This window comes from Oncorhynchus clarkii, chromosome 8 (assembly GCF_045791955.1).
Source record: "Oncorhynchus clarkii lewisi isolate Uvic-CL-2024 chromosome 8, UVic_Ocla_1.0, whole genome shotgun sequence".
In the NCBI taxonomy this organism is placed as follows: Eukaryota; Metazoa; Chordata; class Actinopteri; order Salmoniformes; family Salmonidae; genus Oncorhynchus; species Oncorhynchus clarkii.
The window spans coordinates 29,093,581-29,121,083 of NC_092154.1; the positions used below are offsets into that span (position 1 = coordinate 29,093,581).

The 27,503-nt window shown below is 41.4% G+C and overlaps 1 protein-coding gene across 3 annotated transcripts in view; it reads right to left on the minus strand.

Annotated features, from left to right (window-relative positions):
* Positions 1–214: 214 nt before the first annotated feature.
* The window catches only part of LOC139415239 (protein phosphatase 4, regulatory subunit 4), a 116,202-nt gene continuing 88,913 nt past the window's right edge, over positions 215–27,503 (minus strand). The window contains exons 13-26 of one of the 3 annotated variants that reach the window (XM_071163178.1): positions 22,514–22,597; positions 21,468–21,647; positions 20,774–20,879; positions 20,299–20,446; positions 19,385–19,529; positions 17,459–17,497; positions 13,755–13,826; positions 12,203–12,266; positions 10,369–10,449; positions 9,882–9,972; positions 9,538–9,596; positions 6,664–6,877; positions 5,094–5,135; positions 766–895 (exon numbers count right to left, since the gene is read on the minus strand). In XM_071163178.1, coding sequence (XP_071019279.1) covers positions 5,105–5,135; positions 6,664–6,877; positions 9,538–9,596; positions 9,882–9,972; positions 10,369–10,449; positions 12,203–12,266; positions 13,755–13,826; positions 17,459–17,497; positions 19,385–19,529; positions 20,299–20,446; positions 20,774–20,879; positions 21,468–21,647; positions 22,514–22,597 — 1,314 coding nt within the window. In that variant the 3' untranslated portion in view covers positions 766–895; positions 5,094–5,104. Of the gene's footprint in view, positions 896–5,093; positions 5,136–6,663; positions 6,878–9,537; positions 9,597–9,881; positions 9,973–10,368; positions 10,450–12,202; positions 12,267–13,754; positions 13,827–17,458; positions 17,498–19,384; positions 19,530–20,298; positions 20,447–20,773; positions 20,880–21,467; positions 21,648–22,513; positions 22,598–27,503 lie in introns of all 3 variants that reach the window. The other 2 variants (XM_071163177.1, XM_071163179.1) reach the window with 2 other exon arrangements.

The following is a 27,503-nucleotide window of genomic DNA, read 5'->3' on the forward strand; positions in this document are numbered from 1 at the left end:
CAGAACAAAGGACTAACAAACTCTGTGGTGTTTTCTGGGACACAGATTAAGCCTAGTCCTGGACTAAAAATTACTTTAGGAGATTCTCCATTGAACATGCTTTTTAGTCCAGGACTAGGTTTAATCTGTGTCAGAGAGAATCTGCCCCAAAAAGTCATTCACTGACTTATGCTTTATATTAGAATAAGAAAGTAAGTAAATTGAGCTCATTATCATGTCACATATTCAACACAGGTTTATTGATTGGGTGGTGAGGGTTGGCATGGGTGGATCACTCAGGCGCTTCAGAGGCACCAGGCACAATCTCATTGGTGGGATGGAGAAATTCCGGTACCAATCACAAGTGTTGGATCATATAGTCATAAAAACTGCTTTGTTTTCTTCAATAGCCATTTGGGAAAATATAAAACATAAGAGAAGAGACTTTTCAAAGCATGCTATAATACAGAAAAAAATTGCCAATAAATAAAGGTACAAATAAAATGCATACTGTTACATATTTTGTTTGTAATTACTAATTGTTTGTTAAATGGAACGAGTTACGAGTATTTGTGGAATAAGGCAGAGATGGGTTCGATGTCAGTTCTGTTTCCCATTGGCGTAATTAAGACTCCGGACGTCTTTCCCCCGCAAGCCAATGTTGAAGTGTTTATTAGGGTTTGTTTGTCATTTGGAACCTGAAGCAGGGGGAGGACAGATGCACACTTTTGACAACTTGAGATAGATGAAGGAGGATGACCATCAGAGCAGGGGTGTAGTGGTCGTGGCCACCCGGTTCTTCACAATGCCTTGACCTCAAGGTCATCGCCGGGGACTAAGGGGTCTGTCATCGCCCCCATATAGCCAGCTTCACTCCCTCCCCGACTGCATACCGAAAGAGTTGGACTTCCTTTGTCTGGAAAACAGAGAACAGAATACAGGAGGTGCAGGTAAGCATTGGGTAAACAAGTTAATAAGTAGTAAACAAGGAGTGACCTATGCCAAATCGACACCTAGCTCCCGCCCCTACATATGAGTTGGGCAATTTCTCCTGGCAAAGGCTGGTATGAGTGCAGGTACTGATTATTTGAATCGGGGGTGTTAAAGCTGAGAGGATGAGGTGTATGCAATATGGTACAAATTCCACCTGGCCAATCTCATCCCAAAATCATGGGCATTGCTATGTAGTTGGTCCACCCTTTTCTGCTATAACAGGCACTTCTGGGAAGGCTTTCCACTAGAATTTGGGGACTTGCTTCCATTCAGCCACAAGCACTAGTAAGGTTGGGCACTGATGTTGGGCGATTAGGCCTGGCTCACAGTCGGCGCTCCAATTCATTCCAACGGTGTTTGATGCGGTTGAGGTCAGGGCTCTGTGCAGGACACTCAAGTTCTTCCACACCATATACAGTCATGGCCAAAAGTTTTGAGAATGACACACATATTAATTTCCACAGTTCGCTGCTTCGGCGTCTTTAGATATTTTTGTCAGATGTTACTATGGAATACTGAAGTATAATTACAAGTATTTCATAAGTGTCAAAGGCTTTTATTGACAATTACATGAAGTTGACACAAAGAGTCAATATTTGCAGTGTTGACCCTTCTTTTTCAAGTCCTCTGCAATCCGCCCTGGCATGCTATCAATTAACTTCTGGGCCACATCCTGACTGATGGCAGCCCCTTCTTGCATAATCAATGCTTGGAGTTTGTCAGAATTTGTTGGTTTTTGTTTGTCCACCCGCCTCTTGAGGATTGACCACAAGTTCTCAATGGGATTACGGTCTGGGGAGTTTCCTGGCCATGGACCCAAAATATCGATGTTTTGTTCCCCGAGCCAATTAGTTATCACTTTTGCCTTATGGCAAGGTGCTCCATCATGCTGGAAAAGGCATTGTTCTTCACCAAACTGTTCCTGGATGGTTGGGAGAAGTTGCTCTCGGAGGATGTGTTGGTACCATTCCTTATTCATGGCTGTGTTCTTAGGCAAAATTGTGAGTGAGCCCACTCCCTTGGCTGTGAAGCAACCCCACACATGAATGGTCTCAGGATGCTTTACTGTTGGCATGACACAGGACTGATGGTAGCGCTCACCTTGTCTTCTCTGAAACAACGTTTTTTTTCCGGATGCCCCAAACAATCGGAAAGGGGATTCATCAGAGAAAATTACTTTACCCCAGTACTCAGCAGTCCAATCCCTGTACCTTTTGCAGAATATCAGTCTGTCCCTGATGTTTTTCCTGGTGAGAAGTGGTTCTTTGCTGCCCTTCTTGACACCAGGCCATCCTCCAAAGGTCTTCGCTTAACTATGTGTGCAGATGCACTCACACCTGCCTGCTGCCATTCCTGAGCAAGCTCTGTACTGGTGGTGCCCCGATCCCGCAGCTGAATCAACTTTAGGAGACGGTCCTGGCGCTTGCTGGACTTTCTTGGGCGCCCTGAAGCCTTCTTCACAACAACTGAACCGCTCTCCTTGAAGTTCTTGATGATCCGATAAATGGTTGATTTAGGTGCATTCTTACTGGCAGCAATATCTTTGCCTGTGAAGCCCTTTTTGTGAAAAGCAATGATGACGGCACGTGTGTCCTTGCATGTAACCATGGTTGACAGATGAAGAACAATGATTCCAAGCACCGCCCTCCTTTTGAAGCTTCCAGTCTGTTATTCAAACTCAATCAGCATGACAGAGTGATCTCCAGCCTTGTCCTCGTCAACACTCACACCTGTGTTAACGAGCGAATCACTGACATGATGTCAGCTGGTCCTTTTGTGGCAGGGCTGAAATGCAGTGGAAATGTTTTTTGGGGATTCAGTTCATTTGCATGGCAAAGAGGGACTTTGCAATTAATTGCAATTCATCATCTTCATAACATTCTGGAGTATATGCAAATTGCCATACAAACTGAGGCAGCAGACTTTGTGAAAATGTATATTTGTGTCATTCTCAAAACTTTTGGCCACGACTAGTTGGGAAGAGATTTTTAATGTACCGATTCCATGGCACATGTTTTATGAACTGACACACAAAATGCTGCCGGATTCAAAACTTAGAATTTCTCTATTTAAATTATACAAAATTCTTGCAACCAATTGTTTTGGTACTGTCCATATGTAGCTTGTTTTTGGTCACAGGTTCAGGAATGGCTGAAGAATTGCAACATTTAACCTGGAGCTAACTCTGCAAATAACACTGCTCTGTGATTTGAAAAGTCAGTCAATTTATCAATAATATAACACTTTTAGAAAAAAATGTCTCTTTAATTTACAATCTGTAGGAACTATGATAATAGAAAGGTTCAGAACTGTTGTGAAATATCAGCAACATTGAAAAAGATATGGCAACTAGAAATCTAAACTGGATGGTGTTCAGAGATAGATGGGTGGGGTTGAGTGGAGAATGTGTTTTCACTGCACCAGAATTCAATGGCGGTGAGCTTTACACCCCTCCAACTGATGCTTGGCATTGTGGTGATTTTAGGCTTGTGTGTGCGGCTGCTTGGCTATGGAAACTCATTTAATGAAGCTGCTCGACGAACAGTTTTTGTGCTGACGTTGCTTCCAGATGCCTAAGACAGCACTACAGGGAGACAGGACGGACAGCTGATCGTCCTCGCAGTGGCAGACCACGTGTAACAACACCTGCACAGGATCGGTACATCTGAACATCACACCTACGGGACAGGTACAGGATCGAAACAACAACTGCCCGAGTTACACCAGGGACGCACAATCCCTCCATCAGTGCTCAGACTGTCCGCAATAGGCTGAGAGAGGCTGGACTGAGGGAGGTCCTCACCAGACATCACTGGCAACAACGTCACCTATGGGCACAAACCCACCGTCGCTGGACCAGACGGGACTGTCAAAAAGTGCTCAGCACTGACGAGTCACGGTTTTGTCTCACCAGGGGTGATGGTCGGATTCACGTTTATCGACGAAGTAATGAGCGTTACACCGAGCCGTGTACTCTGGAGCGGGATCGATTTGGAGGTGGAGGGTCCGTCATGGCCACCGAAAAGCCAAGATCTCAATCCCATTGAGCACGTCTGGGACCTGTTGGATCGGAGGGTGAGGGCTAGGGCCATTCCCCCCAGAGATGTCCGGGAACTCGCAGGTGCCTTGGTAGAAGAGTGGGGTAACATCTCACAGCAAGAACTGGCAAATCTGGTGCAGTCCATGAAGAGGAGATGCACTGCAGTACTTATTGCAGCTGGTGGTCACACCAGATACTGACTGTTACTTTTGATTTTGACCCCCCCCCCCCCCCCACTTGACCCCCCCCCCCCCCCCCCCCCCTTTGTTCAGGGACACATTATTCAATTTCTGTTAGTCACATGTCTGTGGAACTTGTTCAGTTGTTGAATCTGGTTATGTTCATACAAATATTTACATGTTAAGTTTGCTGAAAATAAACGCAGATGACCGTGAGAGGACGTTTCTTTTTTTGCTGAGTTTATATACAAAAGTATCTACACAAGTATTGAGGGTACTGGGCAACGGGTCGATTTGGGATTGGAAAGTTCGCTTCACTGCAGTTCCTAAAAGTCACTTAGACTGATATCAAAGGTCACGTTGAAAGATGTGCCGTTGAAGTTTGTTTTGATTGTTTAAATGCATTTCCAAAAAGTCACTGACAATTTGTGTACTCATCATAAGTTAAATAATGCATGTGTCAGATGGAGTTTATTGCAATTTCCAAAATTGTATTGTGTATTATAAAGTGTATAACATAAAGAAGCCAACAAACTATAGGTGCGAGTGCAGATATCTGATCATGCATTGACAGAATCGTGGGGATTGTGTAATCATCCAAAAAGACAACAGTTCAACAGAGTCATGTTCATTAGGGCACGCATGGGAAATCGTTCAAAAATGTTTTTCAACATAATACAAAAAGTCCACATAAACCATTCCTGTTTCAGTCTGATTTTCCCCCAATTCGGTGCCTAATGAACACAACCCTGGTAATAACTGACTAACTGCAATATAGCAGGACATTCTTTTTGGCCACACTTTACATGACATAGGCTTTAGACCAGAGGAACTACAGTACAAGTGGAATAACCCATATATTTATCCTGCCTTCTAAGAACATGCTGATGTGCAGTACTTACCACATTTGCCCTCACTTGTTTGTCTTTGCGCTCACTTTTTGCCTTGGAAAACAGAATTGGGGGTGGTAAGTGCTGTTACCTGTCTGTACTTCTAATCACATAAGTTAAAGTTATTCCTAATAAACTTATACTACTAAACCTGAAATAATGCCCATGTAATGTAAAGGTTTGTGTTGCCTTGTTTTATGATGCATCTGTATAGTGGACTAGGTGGAAGATGATCGTCAATGCTTAGCCCCCCCCCCCCCCCCCCCCCCCCCCCCCTCCTACCCTTTCATGTATATCTAAATTGATCAATTGGGTGTTAGCATTAGCAATATGAAAACAGATGAATCTTGCCCTGTGACTGACTAGGTTGAAATTATCGCCATATTTCTTACACCTATCCCATCCTTTCAGATCTACACAAGCGCCAAGGGGCAGTGGTCACCAACCATGATCCTGGAGTGTTAAAGGGTCCAGCACAGCACTGGCACACCTGATTCTACTAACCAACTGCTTATCCAAGGTAAATCAGGCGTATCAGTGCTGGAACAAAAGCCTGTCCACCTTGTAGCTCTCTAGGGCAGTGTTCTCCTATGCTGGTCCTGGGGACCAACAGTGTACTTCGTAGGCTTTTTCTCCAGCACCTACATACCTGCTTTTACTTATCTCCAAAGCCAACCACTTGATTAGGCAAAACAGGTTTGTTAGTGTTGGGCGAGAACAAAAGCCTGTAATCCATATGGGTCTCTCCTTGGACCAGGCTTAGTGACCACTGGCCTAGAGGGTTGACTAGACCAGAGGCTGTAGGGGGTGGACTTTGAGTAACCCTATTTCACTGTTACATCACTATGTAAACAACGACTGTATAAGCGGGGTAAACAGTTGCAAGTTACATTTTTAGCATCATAAAATACTAAAAGTGAACTGGTTTGTCCCAACCCTGTGTCTCTAAAATGCATTAATTTAATGTTTTATCTCTTTCCTCGGAGTTAAGTTGTTCACAGGAATGTCTCACTAGCTAAATAGTAACAACTCACTACTATTTGGAACCTGGGGTGTATTTGCTTCACTGCAGTTCCAAAAAGTCACTTAAGACTAATATCAAAGAAGTCACGCTGAAAGATATGCCGTTCAAGTTGGTTTTGATTGTGTCAATGCAAAAAATCACTGACATAATTTGTGTACTCAGAGGTAAAATAATGCATTGGTGTGGGATGGTGTCTATTGCAATTTCCAAAATCCACTTACTTTGGTTTGGATTTGGTATTGTTGTGGATTCACTCATAGTGTAAATCATGAAGGAGCCAACAAGCTATAGCTGTGAGTGCAGATATCTAAACTTGATGAACTAATGTCTCCTATTGAACCTGGGGTGTATGCATTAGTTCACACCGTAGAAAAATGTTTTTCAACGAAAACCAGAGTTTCATATTGGAAGTTCAGGTAGCACCCTCCCCGTTTCGGTCTGTTTGGTTCCTAGTGAACACATCCCTGGCGGTCACACAGTTTTTCAAACGGTGATGCCATAGTAAAATAGGGCTATTGGAATTGGACAGAGGACGATGAGTGCTGAGAGAGGACCTACATGGAGAGTTTTCTAGACTGGGTGTCCTTGCTCCCGTTGGTGGAGCGGTGGTCCAGGGTGCTGCTGCGGTGCTGGTGTTGGTGCGGGTGGTCCACCAAGGTGTTGGTGGTGTTGCTGCGGATCAGGACGGGCATGGAGGAAGCCGAGGGAGTTGGAGACAGCACCGACGACGCTGCTGCCACGCTGAAGTGGTGCGACCGCAGAGCCTCGTCCGCTGCAACACACACAGGAAGTGATAAGGTGACTGATGATGTGACAGACTAAGTGATGAGGTGACCACAGGAAGTGACAGAGTGGAATATTTGGTTTTAAAATAATTGTTTATTTATTAATGCTAATTTAGTTGACAGGGAGAGAGCACATGCTCCAGGGCTCTCCAAATCAGGGGTTTTGAAGGTCACCTGAGTCTGTATGTATGTAGGGAATAGTTCACTCCAAAAATTAGATAGGGCTGATCTTTTCTGTAATTTGGCATTGACATCTGTACATTTCTCCTCATGCTTATAATCTGATGGGCTGGAATGTGGACATATTTCTGTATTTATTTATTTAATATATCGGCACTAAAATCAGATGAGTTGCACTAAAATAGGAGATGCACTTACAAGAATGACCCAGATTTTTGGGGTGTTGCATTACTTTAACAGAAGGTTCACACATGGTTACATTTCATTTAATTTGTTGTAATATTCTAGGAAGGTTCTCCGAATGATTTGACATTAGGAATGTTCTCAAAAAGTTCAAAGAACTTTAAGAAACAATGTTTTTCTGAGGGAATGTTTCTGTGGAAATGTCAGTACTTTCAGGATAACGTTTCCAACATGGTTCTTTTTGAAGTCATGTTCTCAAATTGTTCAGAGAACTTTAAGAAACAACATTCTTCTGTGGGAATTTCAGTACTACCACAGAACATTCCACTAAAAGTTCCCATGTTTAATGTAATATTTTTACTACATTCTGGGAACATTCCAAAAAATTGTGTGACTTAAGCGATGTTCTCAGAACGTTCAGAGAATGTATATTTCATGTCAGTTCTTACCAATATTCTGGGAATGTTCTAAAAAATGATATTCTACACATTAACATCAAACTTTAAAGGTCCAATGCAGCTGTTTTTATCTGAATATAAAATAGTTTTGGGGTAAACTTACTGTGATTGTTTTCAATTGAAATGGTCAAAAATACAATTTTGCTAGGACTGTCTGGGAGTGGTCTTAGATGGGAGGGGAAAACTGAAAACTAGCTGTTATTGGAAGAGGTTTGGAATTCTTTCTTCCTGGTGATGTCACTAGGCAGGCCAAAACACCATCCCACCAAAACAGCCTGAAATATCAGTCAGTCTTTTCAAACAGCTCTTACACTAAAAGGGCATTATTCATTTTCACAATTTCACAGTACTATTCTAACCTCATATTGTGGAAATATATATAAAACACAGGAAATCACATTTTTTGACTGCACTGGGCCTTTAGATTTTGTTCTCACAACATGAAAACTTTCCATAAAAACCACAAGAAAACTTTTGTAACTTTCACAGAATGTTAATAGAATGTTATTTAAAAACAATACCATTCCCTTTCTCAGCTTCAACAAAACTCTATCCTACAGTATATCTTGTTAAGTGTGTTCAGGTGCTTTGGTCGTGCCCACTAATTGGCCACACCTGATCTTAATGAGTGAATAAACAAAAATGAACAGCTTTGTATGCGTAACAAAACATAGCACACTGGTGCCAACCTGGTGGCGCAGGGGACTAATTCCATGGATAGAGAAGATAAGATCATAGGCTCAAATCTCACTGATGCTGTGCAGTGGTGTAAAGTACTTTAGTAAAAATAATATAAACTACTACTTAAATAGTTTTTTTAGGGTATCTGTACTTTACTATTTATATTTTTGACAACTTTTACTTCACTACATACCTAAAGAAAATTATGTACTTTTTACTCCTTACATTTTCCCCGACACCCAAAAGTAATCGTTACATTTTGAAGAGAACATCCCTGGTCATCTCTACTACCTCTGATCTTGCGGACTCACTAAACACAAATGCTTTGTTTCTGAATGATGTCTGAGGGTTGGAGTGTGCCCCTGGCTATCTACAAATGAGAAAAACACGAACAATTGTGCCATCTTGTTTGCTTAATATATGGAATTTGAAATTATTTATACTTTTACTTTTGATACTAAAGTACATTTTTGCAATTACATTTACTTTTGATACTGTAGTATATTTAAAACCAAATACTTTTAGAACTAAAACTAAATACTTTTACTCAAGTAGTATTTTACTGGGTGACTTTTACTTGAGTCATTTCCTATTAAGGTATCTTTACTTTGACTCAAGTATAATTATTGGGTACTTTTTCCACCACTGATGAAAAATGTATGTGTTTGAATGATTCATGCCAAAGAAAATTCATTTGTGTGTGTTTAGAGTTTAAAACCGTTAACCGAAAATAAATATTTTTTAGTGAAAGTTTAATTAAAGGAAGTTGTAAAAAAAAAAAAAAAAAAAAAAAACTTTAAATTTTGTTCAATAATAACCATAAAACTTTTATAACATGTAGAGAACGTTCTCAGAATGTTATTTCAAATAACCTACAATTTCCGTTCTCAGAGCCTCAATAAAACCTCCCAAGAAAAACTTTAAAGTAACTAGAGTAAAACATCCCTGCAAACTAAAAACAAACTGTTGTTTTTAGGTCGCTTTTGTTTTACCAGTTAAGAAATGTAGTGCTTCGTTCCCGGAACCAATCTGAAACCAACAACATAGGTTGGTTCCCACAACTTCCAAGGAACTAGCTGGGAAAAATAGGATGATTTGCACTAAAATAGGATGAGCAATGCACTAAAATAGGAATACTTGATTACCATTCATAGGAAGCAAGTTCTTCCCTTTTCCAGGACAGCTTCCTGAATCCTTGACCTTTCTGGGGAGGAAAACCAAGAAGGAAGAACGTGTCAAGACAATAACAAGTGGCTAAAACGTATACGTGGTCCCATAAATATAAATGTTACTGGAATGTGTGTGTGTGTGCGAGATTTATTTTCTTAAAATAACAATCGAAAAGCATAGCTGTTCCTATAAAGAGTATTTCTTTAAAATATATCCATACATTTATGTTTGATTAAATATATTATATCAAAATATATTTCAGCAAAATTATATAGTGATGTTTTGGGTTAGGGATATGGTTGGACGGGGTACTACTTACAGAGTTTTGTCTGGATTAGCCATCTTGGGTGTAGCAGGGTGGCTGCTAAGCGACCGACTCCGTGCCAGTTTGGCCTTCCTCAACTCTTTACCTGTAGATTCATCATCACCATGATCAAACACTATCTCCACCAAGTTGAACAGGATAGCTTATTGGCTCCTATGTTTTTTGTCTTGATTCACTGAGTTGAAAGCTCTTTGTCGTGTGCAACAATCTGCTACTGTTGCTGTGGGAACAGAGTTATCAAAACCCCTTACAGTTATGCTAGAATTACATACATTTCTATCCATGGTCAAGGAAGTGCTTTGGTAACACTTTACAATAAATGAAATCTTCAAAAATGTGTGTTTACAAATAATAAAATACAAATGTATTAATTGTTCATAGAGTTAATGAATGCTTATAAGGTGTTGCCAGTGTTTCTCTCTCCCACATTGAATTTTTCCCAATTGGAAAAATAAAGATATTGATTGATTCCCAGTCTTACCGGAGGAGGTGGACAAAGTGGCCCCGGACGTGGATCCAGACAGGCCCTTGGTCCCTGACAACCCTGTCTTACTGTCCCTCCCTGCCAACACAGCCACCCACACAGTCACAACATGTCACAGGGCACCATGTCTCAATGAATTTGAGATCTGTGTATTATCTATAATACAGTTGAAATCAGAAGTTAACATACACCTTAGCCAAATACATTTAAACTCAAATTTCGAAATTCCTGACATTTAATCATCTCTTAGGTCAGTTAGGATCACCACTTTATTTTAAGAATGTGAAATGTCAGAATAATAGTAGAGATAATTATTTATTTCAGTTGTTATTTATTTCATCACATTCCCAGTGGGTCAGAGGTTTACATACATTCAGTTAGTATTTGGTAGCATTGCCTTGCAATTGTTAAACTTGGGTCAAACGTTTCGGGTAGCCTTCCATAAGCTTCCCACAATAAGTTGGGTGAATTTTGGCCCATTCCTCCTGACAGAGCTGGTGTAACTGAGTCAGGTTTGTAAGTATCCTTGCTCGCACACACTTTTTCAGTTCTGCCCACACATTTTCTATAGGATTTAGAGCTTTGTGATGGCCACTCCAATACATTGGCTTTGATGTCCTTAAGCCATTTTGCCACAACTTTGGAAGTATGCTTGGGGTCATTGTCCATTTGGAAGACCCATTTGCGACCAATCTTTAACTTCCTGACTGATGTCTTGAGATGTTGCGTCAATATATCCACATCATTTTTCAGCCTCATGATGCCATCTATTTTGTGAAGTGCACCAGTCCCTCCTTCAGCAAAGCACCCCCACAACATGATGCTGCCACCTCTGTGCTTAACGGTTGGGATGATGTTCTTCGGCTTGCAAGCCTCCCCCTTTTCCCTCCAAACATAACAATGGTTATTATGGATAAACAGTTATATTTTTGTTTCATCAGACCAGAGGACATTTCTCCAAAAAGTACGATCTTTGTCCCCATGTGTAGTTACAAACCGTAGTCAGGCTTTTTTATGTTGGTTTTGGAGCAGTGGCTTCTTCCTTGCTGAGCAGCCTTTCAGGTCATGTCGATATAGGACTCGTTTTACTGTGGATATAGATACTTTTGTACCCGTTTCCTCCAGCATCTTCACAGCGTCCTTTGCCGTTGTTCTGGGATTGATTTGCACCTTTCGCACCAAAGTACGTATTTCTAGGAGACAGAACGCGTCTCCTTCCTGAGCAGTATGGCAGCTGAGTGGTCCCATGTTGTTTATACTTGCGTACTATTGTTTGTACAGATGAACGTGGAACCTTCAGGCGTTTGGAAATTGCTCCCAAGGATGAACCAGACTTGTGGAGGTCTACAATTTTATTTCTGAGGTCTTGGCTGATTACTTTGATTTTCCCATGATGTCAAGCAAAAGCACAGAGTTTGAAGGTAGGCCTTGAAATACATCCACAGGTACACCTTCAATTGACTCAAATGATGTCAATTAGCTTATCAGAAGCTTCTAAAGGCATGACATCATTTTATGGAATTTTCCAAGCTGTTTAAAGGCACAGTCAATTTAGTGTATGTAAACTTCTTGACACACTGGAATTGTGATACAATGAATTATAAGTGAAATAATCTGTCTGTAAACAATTGTTGGAAAAATTACTTGTGTCATGCACAAAATAGATGTCCTAACCGACTTGCCAAAACTACAGTTTGTTAACAAGAAATTTGTGGAGTGTTTGAAAAAAACAAGTTTTAATGACTCAAACCTAAGTGTATGTAAACTTCCGACTTCAACTGTATATTAGTAAGAATCTCAAAGCAGATGTGTGATGTGTGTGGGAACGTACGTTTCTTTTCTGTGTGTTTTTCACTGGTGAGCTTGGCTTCGCTCTGCTGTCGCTCTAGCTGTTCCTGTGGTGGACGAGAGTAGCGACTCAAAGGGTTTAAAAAAATAAACAAAGGCAGTTATTGCAATCTGTAAAATGTAAACACAACTGTGACATATTCGTCATCTTAGAGGTCATGTTTTGACACAATAACATTATGGTAGCTAGCAAAATAGTGTTGATGCAGTTGCTAACTAACTGTAAATAGCTTTAGCTAGCTATCAAACTAACTTGGCTAACGGTGGGGCCAACTATTCATTATCCTGTATTAATATATTTATTTATAGTTAACTTGCTAGATACTGCACCACTCTTTACTAGCAAACACAATGCTAATACAATTATAGGTTACTAATTACCTTAGGTTTTAGATTAAAATTGTTTTACATGTTGACATTTGAAGTTTCTTCTTTCCAAACATATTGTGCCTTGTACAACCAAGCCCATATGTCCCCCTTCAAAAGACCCCTTCCTTGCTGCTTGCTGCTATATTTACAACTAAGAATTGTTACAAAATAAACTATCACAACAACCAGGAATAGATACCAAGGATACACACACACACACACACACACACACACACACACACACACACACACACACACACACACACACACACACACACACACACACACACACACACACACACACACACACACACACACACACACAATGGACTTTTGACCTAGTTTTGAAGTCATAATAAAGTTAGTGTATTCTGTCATTGACTAGAATCAGGATGCCTCAGAAGACAAAGGAATCGGCTATACACTAAAGCTGTGATATTCAAATGTATTGTATTTTTGAGGGAACCGAAAAATAAGAGTACAGATTACAGTATGGGACAAAATGAAATTGTATTGAATACATTTATTTATTGGTTTGCTTCTATTTTGAAAATGTAATAATTGAAGGTTATTTGTTTATTTACTGATTTTAAGGTTGTGTCATAAGATTTGGGGTGGCTTCGTGAGAAATTCTTGCCAAAGAAATGGGGTCCCCAGAAATTCTAGCTGAAAAAATAGGGACACCTCTGAAAAAGTTTGAATACCACTGGACTTGAGCAGGGTGCTAGAGGAATTGAATAACAGGACATCAACCCATCTCTTTATAAATAAAGAGAGTCAAAAAAGCTTTCTGAAGAAAGGAATGAAAATAGAATCTTTGAAAAGGTTAATTCATGCACGAGTATGGAATGTTAAAAATACCAATATTGTTCTGATCAAAGACGCATGTTTGCTTGTTTTATTTTCCACTAATAAAAAACTGACAGTGCTGTACGCATAAAAGGGGGCTTATAAAATATTAGTTCTACAAATAACAAGAACAAGGCGATGTTTGGTGACATAGTGCTACGTATTGACATGATGGTGTAAAATCCCTCACCATCTTTAGAAGAGGGTTAATAGTACATACACTAACAAGCTTAACTTGTGTGTGTGTGGTGCTATGAGTTACTGCCCCAAAATCTACATTGTATAAAAATAAGTTATTTTTTATACAAGTCCCTCACCATCTCCAGCAGTAGAGTCTCTTCCTTCTCCTTCTTCTGGTCTAGTAGATCTCTCTCGTGTCTCTTATGGTACTAACATGGAAAAGTACATATTATACTGTATTCAAATCAGACCTGTGGTAGCACTTCCATGTTGTAACAATAGAAAGCAACCTTTCAGGATAATAGAGCTGTACTCGGACCCCTTGACTTTTTTCACATTACAGCCTTATTTTAAAATAGAGTAAAAAAATATACAGTGCCTTGCGAAAGTATTCGGCCCCCTTGAACTTTGCGACCTTTTGCCACATTTCAGGCTTCAAACATAAAGATATAAAACTGTATTTTTTTGTGAAGAATCAACAACAAGTGGGACACAATCATGAAGTGGAACGACATTTATTGGATATTTCAAACTTTTTTAACAAATCAAAAACTGAAAAATTGGGCGTGCAAAATTATTCAGCCCCTTTACTTTCAGTGCAGCAAACTCTCTCCAGAAGTTCAGTGAGGATCTCTGAATGATCCAATGTTGACCTAAATGACTAATGATGATAAATACAATCCACCTGTGTGTAATCAAGTCTCCGTATAAATGCACCTGCACTGTGATAGTCTCAGAGGTCCGTTAAAAGCGCAGAGAGCATCATGAAGAACAAGGAACACACCAGGCAGGGCCGAGATACTGTTGTGAAGAAGTTTAAAGCCGGATTTGGATACAAAAATATTTCCCAAGCTTTAAACATCCCAAGGAGCACTGTGCAAGCGATAATATTGAAATGGAAGGAGTATCAGACCACTGCAAATCTACCAAGACCTGGCCGTCCCTCTAAACTTTCAGCTCATACAAGGAGAAGACTGATCAGAGATACAGCCAAGAGGCCCATGATCACTCTGGATGAACTGCAGAGATCTACAGCTGAGGTGGGAGACTCTGTCCATAGGACAACAATCAGTCGTATATTGCACAAATCTGGCCTTTATGGAAGAGTGGCAAGAAGAAAGCCATTTCTTGAAAAATATCCATAAAAAGTGTAGTTTAAAGTTTGCCACAAGCTACCTGGGAGACACACCAAACATGTGGAAGAAGGTGCTCTGGTCAAATGAAACCAAAATTGAACTTTTTGGCAACAATGCAAAACGTTATGTTTGGCGTAAAAGCAACACAGCTCATCACACTGAACACACCATCCCCAGTGTCAAACATGGTGGTGGCAGCATCATGGTTTGGGCCTGCTTTTCTTCAGCAGGGACAGGGAAGATGGTTAAAATTGATGGGAAGATGGATGGAGACAAATACAGGACCATTCTGGAAGAAAACCTGATGGAGTCTGCAAAAGACCTGAGACTGCGACGGAGATTTGTCTTCCAACAAGACAATGATCCAAAACATAAAGCAAAATCTACAATGGAATGGTTCAAAAATAAACATATCCAGGTGCTAGAATGGCCAAGTCAAAGTCCAGACCTGAATCCAATCGAGAATCTGTGGAAAGAACTGAAAACTGCTGTTCACAAATGCTCTCCATCCAACCTCACTGAGCTCGAGCTGTTTTGCAAGGAGGAATGGGAAAAAATTTCAGTCTCTCGATGTGCAAAACTGATAGAGACATACCCCAAGCGACTTACAGCTGTAATCGCAGCAAAAGGTGGCGCTACAAAGTATTAACTTAAGGGGGCTGAATAATTTTGCACGGCCAATTTTTCAGTTTTTGATTTGTTAAAAAAGTTTGAAATATCCAATAAATGTCGTTCCACTTCATGATTGTGTCCCACTTGTTGTTGATTCTTCACAAAAAAATACAGTTTTATATCTTTATGTTTGAAGCCTGAAATGTGGCAAAAGGTCGCAAAGTTCAAGGGGGCCGAATACTTTCGCAAGGCACTGTATATATATCCTCAGCAATCTACAGACAATACCTCATAATGACAAAGTGAAAACAGGTTTTCTGCAGCATTAAAAGTCCCCAAGAACACTGTGGCCTCCATCATTCAGGCCAAAGAGTTCAATCTTGGTTTCATCAGACCAGAGAATCTTATTTCTCATGGTCTGAAAGAGTCTTTTTGTGCCTTTTGGCAAACACCAAGCGGGTTGTCATGTGCATTTTACTGAGGAGTGGCTTCAGTCTGGCCACTCTACAATAAAGGCCTGATTGGTAGAGTGCTGGGGTTGTCCTTCTGGAGGATAGACTTATGGTCACATTTGCCAAATGGAGGGCGAGGGAGCGCGTTGTATGCGTCTCTGTGTGTGGAGTAAACGTGGTCTAGAGTTGTTTTCCTCTGGTTGCTTCAATTGACATGCTGGTTGAAATTAGGTAAAACAGGATTTAAGTGTGCCTGCATTAACTAGGAGCGCCGCTGCTAATCACTAGGAGCGGCGCTTCTGGATGAGCATTTTCTTGTTTTCTTATGGCCTCATCCAGCTGGTTGAGTGCGGTCTTAGTCCTAGCATCGGTTTGTGGTGGTAAATAGATGGCCTTGAATAATATAGATTAACTTTCTTGGTAGCTAGTGTGGTCTACAGCTTATCATAAGCTACTCTACCTCAGGCGAGCAATACCAGACGTAGCTTCTCTTCTCTGTCCTGTCGATGCATGGAAAATCCTGCCAGCTCTATATTATCCGTGTCGTCGTTCAGCCACAACTCGGTGAAACATAAGATATTTAGTTTTTAATGTTCCGTTGGTAGAATAGTCTTGATTGTATAGCATCCATTTTGTTTTCCAGTGATTGCAAGTTGGCCAATAGAAAGGATGGTAGTGGACGATTTCTCACTTGCCTATGAAATTCTCAGAAGGCAGCCCGACCCCCGCCCCCTCTTTCTCTGTCTTTTCTTCACGCAAATGACAGGGATTTAAAGAAAAAATCTTTGTCCAGTTCAAGGTGAGTAATCGCTGTTCTGACGTCCAGAAACACATTTCTGTCATTTGAGACGGTAGCAGCAACATTATGTACAAAATAAGTACAAAAATAAACAACGTGAAAAAACTAACAAAATAGCACAGTTGGTTAGGAGCCCATAAAACGGCAGCCATCCCCTCCGGTGTCAATCATGTCAAATCAATTGAATTTACCACCCGTGGACTCCAATCAAGTTGAAGAAACATCTGAAGGATTATCAATGGAAACAGAATTCACCCGAGGTAAATTTCTCATAGCAAAGGTTTTGAATACTGGTTTTGAATTTTTATTACATTTGCAAACATTTCTAAAAACCTGTTTTCGCTTTGTCATTGTGTATTGTGTGTAGACTGAGGATTTTTATTTATTTAATCAATTTTAGAATAAGTCTGTAAAATAACAAAATGTGGAAAAAGGGAAGGTGTATGAATACTTTCCAAATGAGCCTGGAGCAAATAAGGGTTAAATGCCTTGCTCAAAGGCATGTTGACAGATTTTTCACCTTGTGGGCTTGGGTATTCGAACCAGCGACCTTTCAGTTACTGCCCAATGCGCTAACCGGTAGGGTCTAACCGCTAGGCTACCTGCTGCCCACCATATCAATACAATAAATTAAAATGTAAATACAACTGGCGACACATCGTCATTTTAGGAGAGAGGTTTTTGAAACGACAGAATGATGGTAGCTTGCAAAAGAGTGTAGAAACGGTTGCTAACTAACTGTAAGCAACTTTAGCTGACATGCTTATAGGACATTGCTATCTGCTACATAACCATTCTTCCAAGTATTCTAAAAAGAGTGAAGAAAGTAAGGGATTACTTACAGGTTCTGTGATGTCCATTTTGTCCAATTCCAGCACTGTCTAAAAAAATTAATAAAAAAGAATGTTTATATATATATATATATATATATATATGTTTGTGTATATATACATGTGTGTGTGTGTGTATATATATACAGTGGGGCAAAAAAGTATTTAGTCAGCCACCAATTGTGCAAGTTCTCCCACTTAAAAAGATGAGAGAGGCCTGTAATTTTCATCATAGGTATACTTCAACTATGACAGACCAAATGAGAAAAAAAATCCAGAAAATCACATTGTAGGATTTTTAATGAATTTATTTGCACATTTTGGTGGAAAATAAGTATTTGGTCAATAACAAAAGTTTATCTCAATACTTTGTTATATACCCTTTGTTGGCAATGACAGAGGTCAAACGTTTTCTGTAAGTCTTCACAAGGTTTTCACACATTGTTGCTGGTATTTTGGCCCATTCCTCCATGCAGATCTCCTCTAGAGCAATGATGTTTTGGGGCTGTTGCTGGGCAACACGGACTTTCAACCCCCTCCAAAGATTTTCTATGGGGTTGAGATCTGGAGACTGGTTAGGCCACTCCAGGACCTTGAAATGCTTCTTACGAAGCCACTCCTTCGTTGCCCGGGCGGTGTGTTTGGGATCATTGTCATGCTGAAAGACCCAGCCACGTTTCATCTTCAATGCCCTTGCTGATGGAAGGAGGTTTTCACTCAAAATCTCACGATACATGGCCCCATTCATTCTTTCCTTTACACGGATTAGTCGTCCTGGTCCCTTTGCAGAAAAACAGCCCCAAAGCATGATGTTTCCACCCCCATGCTTCACAGTAGGTATGGTGTTCTTTGGATGCAACTCAGCATTCTTTGTCCTCCAAACACGACGAGTTGAATTTTTACCAAAAAGTTATATTTTGGTTTCATCTGACCATATGACATTCTCCCAATCTTCTTCTGGATCATCCAACTGCTCTCTAGCAAACTTCAGACGGGCCTGGACATGTACTGGCTTAAGCAGGGGGACACGTCTGGCACTGCAGGATTTGAGTCCCTGGCGGCATAGTGTGTTACTGATGGTAGGCTTTGTTACTTTGGTCCCAGCTCTCTACAGGTCATTCACTAGGTCCCCCCGTGTGGTTCTGGGATTTTTGCTCACCGTTCTTGTGATCATTTTGACCCCACGGGATGAGATCTTGCGTGGAGCCCCAGATCGAGGGAGATTATCAGTGGTCTTGTATGTCTTCCATTTCCTAATAATTGCTCCCACAGTTGATTTCTTCAAACCAAGCTGCTTACCTATTGCAGATTCAGTCTTCCCAGCCTGGTGCAGGTCTACAATTTTGTTTCTGGTGTCCTTTGACAGCTCTTTGGTCTTGGCCATAGTGGAGTTTGGAGTGTGACTGTTTGAGGTTGTGGACAGGTGTCTTTTATACTGATAACAAGTTCAAACAGGTGCCATTAATACAGGTAACGAGTGGAGGACAGAGGAGCCTCTTAAAGAAGAAGTTACAGGTCTGTGAGAGACAGAAATCTTGCTTGTTTGTAAGTGACCAAATACTTATTTTCCACCATAATTTGCAAATAAATTCATTAAAAATCATACAATGTGATTTTCTGGATTTTCTTTCTCATTTTGTCTGTCATAGTTGAAGTGTACTTATGATGAAAATTACAGGCCTCTCATCTTTTTAAGTGGGAGAACTTGCACAATTGGTGGCTGACTAAATACTTTTTTGCCCCACTGTATTCCATAAAAAAATCTGCCGTTTCCAGCTACAATGGTCATTTACAACATTAACAATGTCTACACTGTATTTCTGATCAATTTGATGTTATTATACAAAAAATGTGCTTTTCTTTAAAAAACAAGGACATTTCTAAGTGACCCAAATTGAAATAGTACTCAGTAATATCATCCACCCCTCCCTCCCTCACCTTGCGGACGGTGGCCACCACATCCTTGTCCTTCTCCCGACAGAGTAGCTTGCGGACGCAGAACTCCAGCTGTTGCAGGAGGTGTTTGTCTGCAGGCAGCCTGATGGTGGACCTCAGCTGGGGCAGCATGTGGCACAGCTTATACCTGGGTCATGTTTATTTGGCACAAAACAGGAAAAACAATTCTAACAGGGAGGGCACAACCTGAGTGTGTCCAATAAGAATGTAGATTTTCATTTTCTGTTGCAAAACGTTTTGCAAGGGAGTGCTTACTGAACATGACCATGGCCAATATACATGGCATACTCAGAGGATTAATTTCTCTAAAGCTCCATAGTACTAAGATCATCTTTCATCCATTGCCTACAACAGCATGCAAAGTTAGATGTCCCACCACGAGAGCAAATGTACAAGCGGATGTGTGGTGAGCTTGTACAAGAAATGGCTGCCAAGAAATGGATGCCATTGATGATGGATGAGGTGTCTCCATATGAAGTAAAGCATCTAGAAAAGCACTCAAAAAATCAAATTAAGGAATTAAAGGAGCAATCTGGGATTGGTTTTGACTTTTAAATTAATTATATGTAGCCATTTACTCTTGAAGAATATACAGTAACTTATAAATTACTCATGGGCTTAGTTCAACTGTCGTACCCCAAAGGAACCCAAAATATAAACATGTTTCACTCCATTATTTGTGAACAATTTAATTCTAAACAAATCCGGTATAGCCTCAAAACATGGTTAAATGGATGACGTCCATGAATCCATAACTCTGTATATGAATTTGAGAGTATTACATTTCTCCATGCCCATTCTTCAGATGTTCACCAAAAAAAGTGGTGGGACAGACGTTTGTCGTTTGAATCCCTGCTTGTCCTTTTAAGTAACTTATTAATTACTGAATCCAGTACCTGACGTTGGCTACAGGGTCATTAACCAGCTCCAGAGCCTGGATGAGGAAGTGTTTGCAGAAGTAGGCCTTTGAGAAGAGCTCCATGGCAATCTCACACAGGTCCAGGTAGCGAAGCCTGTTCCAGTAACTTCTGCCCTGAGCAAGCTCTGGAAACGAGGGGGAGGGAAGGGGGAGAAGGCAGGATATACATTACATTACATTACAAAAGTCACACAAACTAACACATTTGCGCAAAACATTAGGAGTCATTTATTTTATTCTAGGTAACACCGTTGGGGAATTGGGAGCCATTTGCTTAGCAAATCTATCATGGCACAAGTTGTACTGGCACCTGTGACAACACTTTTTCCGTATAGACGTCTGCCTTGTATTGTTTATTTTTGTCAACCTTGTCGGCAAACAAAATAGATAGATGTATAGACAGACAGAGACACTAGACAGACAGACTTATTGACAGACAGACAGACACAGACCTTGCAGCACTTTGCCGATGATCTCTTGCCGCTGCTCCTGCTTGCGGTTGTAGCGTAGGAACATACACAGCGTCCTGGCCGCCTCTCTCTGGACTGGGAGAACGTTCTGGCAACAACACGGAGTAGACACACTTAGTGAGCAGAGACAGAGTGTTTGTCCCAAATGGCAGCCGAGTCCTTTGATAGTGCAGTGCACTATGAAGGGAATAGGGTGCCACTTGAGATATATCCTCAGCCTGCTGTTAACACAATGTAGGATTTCCATTTTATAGTTTCTATCTTTTCTATCTCTTGTGGGATAGTTGAATAAAGTTCTATCCTACATCAACTCATCTAATACCAGAGATGAACACATCGTTTAACAATGAAACATTGTGTTTTTCATTGGGAATTGATGTCAGAATAGAATGTACCCGGGTCGTACACTGTACAATGCAAGAATGTGTAAGGTCATTGAGCTGAAGATTAGGCATTGGCTCAGGGAGCTAACACAAGTCTTAGGCAAGGTTACTCAGGTCTCAGGCTAGTTCATCAACGTATGTGTGTAGCTACAATATGTATAAAATATGTGACTGGCATGGCAGCCATAACTGTAACCCTAACCCTGAGCTTAAACCAAACCCTAACTATAATCAATTACGTAATTCAAAGTGAGTTTGTCCATTTAGATTCTCCCTATGTATACTAGTCTCACGTTGGTGGTGACGATGGCGAACATCCTCTGCAGGAAGCGGAAGTAGATCTGGTCGGCGGAAACAACACGGGGCAGGCAGGCATAGCGTTGCAGCAGTCTCTCATGCACCCGCCAGCGGAGCGACAAGGCAGCCTTCTGCTCGGCCGCTGCCAGCGCCGGGACCAGCTCGGGGACAATCAGCTGCTGGACCCACCATCGGGAGGGAGGGGAGACCGGTGGGAGAGAGAAATGAAGACGGGCATGGAGGAAGGGGGAGGCACAAAGTGTATAAGAAAGAGGGGTGAGGTTGAGAGTGGAAGGAGAGAAAAAAGGCATCGAGGAGGTGGGATAGACAAAGGGAGAAGGAGGGAGAGAAAGAGATGGAAGTGTGTAGATAAGAGATAAAAAAATAATATGGTGAGAGAGGTACAGACAGAGACAGAGGGTGGAGAAATACAATAATGAGTAGAGAGGGGGCAGGGGGGAGAGAGGGGGCAAGGAAAGGGGGAAGGGGCAGGGGGAGAGAGAGGGAGCACAGAGATAAGAAAAAACAAAAAAAAGATTGAGATACAGAAACATCGCCAGAGTGAGAAGATGACAAAGAGAGGAAAGATAAAACGAACGAAACAACACAGAGTGAAACATTAGAGAGCGTATGAGAGGAGTGGGACATAGGTTATTATTCTTTTTTTAAGTAGTGCAAAAACTGATTTTATGAGATAAACAGTAGTGTACGCACAATTAGTAGGTTCAGGGTTCAAAAAGTCTGAAACATAGGTACCCACACGCGTTGAATAAGACTGGGAGCATTCAATCGTGTGCATGCATATATCTTTATATATGATAGCTGCACCACACAGAATCAACCAGCAGAGGGGGTTAGCTCATTTACAAAGACTACTAGACCTGGGTAAGTATCCACAAAGCCGCTCAGAGTAGGAGAGCTGATCTAGGATCAGTTTAAATCTGGATAAGATTATATGGACAGATCCAAGATCAGCATTCCTACTCTGAGAAATTTTGTGGATACAGGCCCAGAGCAGTAGACCATAGACGGGGGTACGTACCTTGCTCTCAGGTCCTGGCCCTTCTCCTCTCGATGTGGCCAACTCCAGAGTCTCCTGAAGGTGGCTTAGCAATGCATCTAATACCTGCACAGAATAAAAACATCATCATCACTATCATGATTGTTGTTGTCATCTTCATAATCATCATCATCGTTAACATCATGGTCTTCATAATTGTCATAATCAAATGCCGACCTTATTACCTTCCAAGAGAATTATCTTCAGTTATAGTCACAGCCATGTATATTCCCCCTCAAGCCAATTCCATGACTGAACTACACTGGACTTTGTGCAAACTGGAAACCATACACCCTGAGGCGGCATTTATTGTAGCTGGGGGTTTAAACGAAGCAAATGCTACCGAAGTTCTTTCAACACATTGACTGTAGTACCCGCGCTGCAAAAACGCTGGACCACTGTTACTCCCCCTTCCGGGATGCCTACAAGGCCCTCCCCTACCCTCCCTTCGGCAAATCAGATCAAGACTACATTTTCCTCCTCCCTTCCTATAGTCAGAAATTCAAACAGGAAGTACACGTGCTACGGTCTACTCAACACTTGTCTGACCAATCGGAATCCATGCTTCAAGATTGTTTTCATCATGCGGACTGGGATATGTTCTGTGTAGCCTCTGAGAAAAACATTGACGTATACACGGGCAGGGTGACTGAGTTCATCAGGAAATGTATAGGGGATGTTGTTACCACTGTGACTATTAAAACCTACCCAAACCAGAAACCGTGGATAGATGGCAGCATTTGTGCAAAACTGAAAGCGCGAACCACGCATTTAACCATGGCAAGGTGACTGGGAATATGGTTGAATACAAACAGTGTAGTTATTCCCTCCGTAAGGCAATCAAACAGGCAAAACGTAGGTACAGAGACAGTGGAGTCGCAATTCAATGGCTCAGACACAAGACGTATTTGGCAGGGGCTACAGACAATCACGGATTACAAAGGGAAAACCAGACAAGTCACGGACACCAAAGTCGTCTCCAGGAAAAGCTATACACCTTCTTCGCCCGCTTTGAGGATAACACAGTGCCACCGATGTGGCCTGCTCCCAAGGACTGTAGGGTCTCGTTCTCCGTAGCTGACTTGATAACAACATTGAAGCGTATTAACCATCGCAAGGCTGCCAGCCCTGAAGGCATCTCTAGCTGCGTCCTCAGAGCATGCGCAGACCAGTTGGCTGGAGTGTTTACGGACATATTCAATCTGTCCACCATTGTTCATGTACCAAGGAAAGCAAAGGTAACTGAACTAAATGACTATCGTCCTGTAGCACTCACTTCTGTCATCATGAAGTGCTTTGAGAGACTAGTTAAGGATCATATCACCTCTACCTTACTTGACACCCTAGATCGAATTCAATTTGCATACCGCACCAATAGATGAACAGACAATGCAATCGCCATCGCACTGCACACTGCCCTATCCCATCTGGACAAGAGGAATACCTATGTAAGAATGCTGTTCATTGACTATAGCTCAGCATTCAACACCATAGTACTCTCCAAGCTCATCCTTAAGCTTGGGGCCCTGGGTCTGAACCCTGCCCTGTGCAACTGGGTCCTGGACTTTCTGATGAGCCGGCCCCCGGGTGGTGAAGGTAGGAAACAAGACCTCCACGTCGCTGATCCTCAGCACAGGGGCCCCACAAGGGTGCATGCTCAGCCCCCTCCTGTACTCCCTGTTCACCCATGACTGTGTGGCCAAGCATGCCTAAAACTCAATAATCAAGTTTGCAGATGACACAAAAGTAGCAGGCTTGATTACTAACAATGACGAGACAGCCTACAGGGAGGAGGTGAGGGCCCTGGCGGAGTGGTGCCAGGAAAATAACCTCTCACCCAATGTCAACACAACAAAGGACTTCAGGAAACAGCGTGGACTTCAGGAAACAGCAGAGGGAGCACACCCCTATCCACATCGACGGGACCGCAGTGGAGAAGATGAAAAGCTCCTCGGCATACACATCACTGACAATCTGGAATAGTCCACCCACACATACAGTGTGATGAAGAAGGCGCAACAGCGCCTCTTCAACCTCAGAATATATATATTTTTTTACAGATGTGCAATTGAGAGCATCCTGTAGGGCTGTAACAAAGCCTGGTACAGCAATGGCACAGCCTGCAACCACAGGGCTCTCCAGAGGGTGGTGCGGTCTGCCCAACGCATCACAGTGGGCACACTGCCTGCCCTCCAGGACACCTACAGCACCCGATGTCACAGAAAGGCCAAAAAGATCATCAAGGATGTCAATCACCTGAGACACGGCCTGTTCACCCCGCTGCCATCCTGAAGGCGTGATCAGTACAGGTGCATCAAAGCTGAGACCGAGAGACTGAAAAACAGCTTCTTCTCAAGGCCATCAGACTGTTAAACGGCCATCACTAGCTGGCTACCACCCGGTTATTCAACCCTGCACCTCAAAGGCTGCTGCCCTATATACAGTTCAAGTCGGAAGTTTACATACACTTAGGTTGGAGTCATTAAAACTCGTTTTTCAACCACTCCACAAATTTCTTGTTAACAAACGGCAGTTTTGGCAAGTCAGTTAGGACATCTACTTTGTGCATGACAAGTAATTTTTCCAACAATTGTTTACAGACAGATTATTTCACTTATAGTTCATTGCATCACAATTCCAGTGTGTCAGAAGTTTACATCCACTAAGTTGACTGTGCCTTTAAACAGATTGGAAAATTCCAGAAAATTATGTCATGGCTTTAGAAGCTTCTGATAGGCTAATTGACATCATTAGAGTCAATTGGAGGTGTACCTGTGGATGTATTTCAAGGCCTACCTTCAAACTCAGTGCCGCTTGACATCATGGGAAAATCAATCAGAATTTATTTTAGACCTCCACAACTTTGGTTCATCCTTGGGAGACGCCACTGCTCCAAAAGTGACATAAAAAAGCCAGACTACGGTTTGCAACTGCACATGGGGACAAAGATCGTACTTTTTGGAAAAATGTCCTCTGGAACTGTTTGGCCATAATGACCATTGTTATATATGGAGGAAAAAGAGGTAGGCTTGGAAGCTGAAGAACACCATCCCAACCGTGAAGTATAGGGGTGGCAGCATGATGTTGTGGGGGTGCTTTGCTGCTGGAGGGACTTGTACACTTCACAAAATAGTCGGCATCATGAGGAAGGTCAATTATGTGGATATATTCAAGCAACATCTCAAGACACCAGTCAGGAAGTTAAAGTTTGGCAGCAAATGGTCTTCCAAATGGACAATGACCCCAAGCATACTTCCAAAGTTGTGGAAAAATGACTTACGGACAACAAAGTCAAGGTGTTGGAGTGGCCATCACAAAGCCCTGACCTCAATCCTATAGAACATTTGTGGGCAGAACTGAAAAAGCATGTGTGAGCAAGGAGGCCTACAAACCTGATTCAGTTACACCAGCTCTGTCAGGAGGAATGGGCCAAAATTCACCCAACTTATTGTGGGAAGCTTGTGGAAGGCTACCCGAAACGTTTGACCCAAGTTAAACAATTGAAAGGCAATTTTACCAAATGCTAATTGAGTGTATGTGAACTTCTGACCTACTAGGAATGTGATGAAATAAACAAAAGCTGAAATAAATCATTCTCTACTATTATTCTGACATTTCACATTTTTTAAATAAAGTGGTGATCCTAACTGACCTAAGACAGGGAATTTTTACTAGGATTAAATGTTAGGAATTGTGAAAAACTGAGTTTAAATGTATTTGGCTAAGGTGTATGTAAACTTCTGACTTCAACTGTACATAGACATGGGATCACTGGTCAGTTTAATTATGAAACACTAGTCACTTTAATAATGTTTACATACTGCTTAACTAATTTCATATTTATATGCTGTATTCTATTCTACTGTATTTTAGTCAATGCCAGTCCGACATTGCTCGTCTTAATAGTTATATATTTCTTTATTCCATTATTTTACTTTCAGATTTGTGTGTATTGTTGTGAATTGTTAGATACTACTGCACTGTTGGAGCTAGGAACACAAGCATTTTGCTACGCCCGCAATAAGATCTGCTAAATATGTGTTCGTGACCAATAAAATTTGATTTGATTTGATATTGGTTTTAAATATGCCAATTAACATTGGTTCAATTAACATGTTCAAAATACTGCTTTCTAACCATTTAAGATAGAAACACCAAACTAACTTCAGGATGATATAAACACTAAAGATTCATAACCATTACCTTAAAGTGATATTTAGGTTTGCATACATTTGCATAAATTAACTTGGGTTCCAATTACTTTCAATGGGGTTCTAGACACTTTGAGCTACAAACACGGAACCGACTTCAAATCTACTCTAGTGTAGCCTCCAGAGCTTTATTTTTTTTATTTCACCTTTATTTAACCAGATAGGCCAGTTGAGAACAAGTTCTCATTTACAACTGCAACCTGGCCAAGATAAAGCAAAAGCAGTGCCACATAAACAACCCAGAGTTACACATGGGATAAAAAAACGTACAGTCAATAACACAATAGAAAAATCTGTATATAGTGTGTGCAAATGAAGTAAGGAGGTAAGGCAATAAATAGGCCATAGTGGCAAAGTAATTACAATTTAGAAATTAACACTGGAGATGTGCAGATGAGGATGTGCATGTAGAAATACTGGTGTGCCAAACAAAAACAAATATGGAATAAGGTAGGTAGTAGGTTGGATGGGCTATTTACAGATGGGTTGTGTACAGCTGCAGCGATTGGTAAGCTGCTCTGATAGCTGATGCTTAAAGTTAGAGAGGGAGATTTAAGTCTCCAACTTCAGTGATTTTTGAAATTCGTCCCAGTCATTGGCAGCAGAGAACTGGAAGGAAAGTCGGCCAAAGGGGGTGTTGTGAAATATACCTGCTGGAGCGCGTGCTACGGGTGGGTGTTGCTATGGTGACCAGTGAGCTGAGATAAGGCGGAGCTTTACCTAGCAAAGACTTATAGATGACCTGGAGCCAGTGGGTTTGG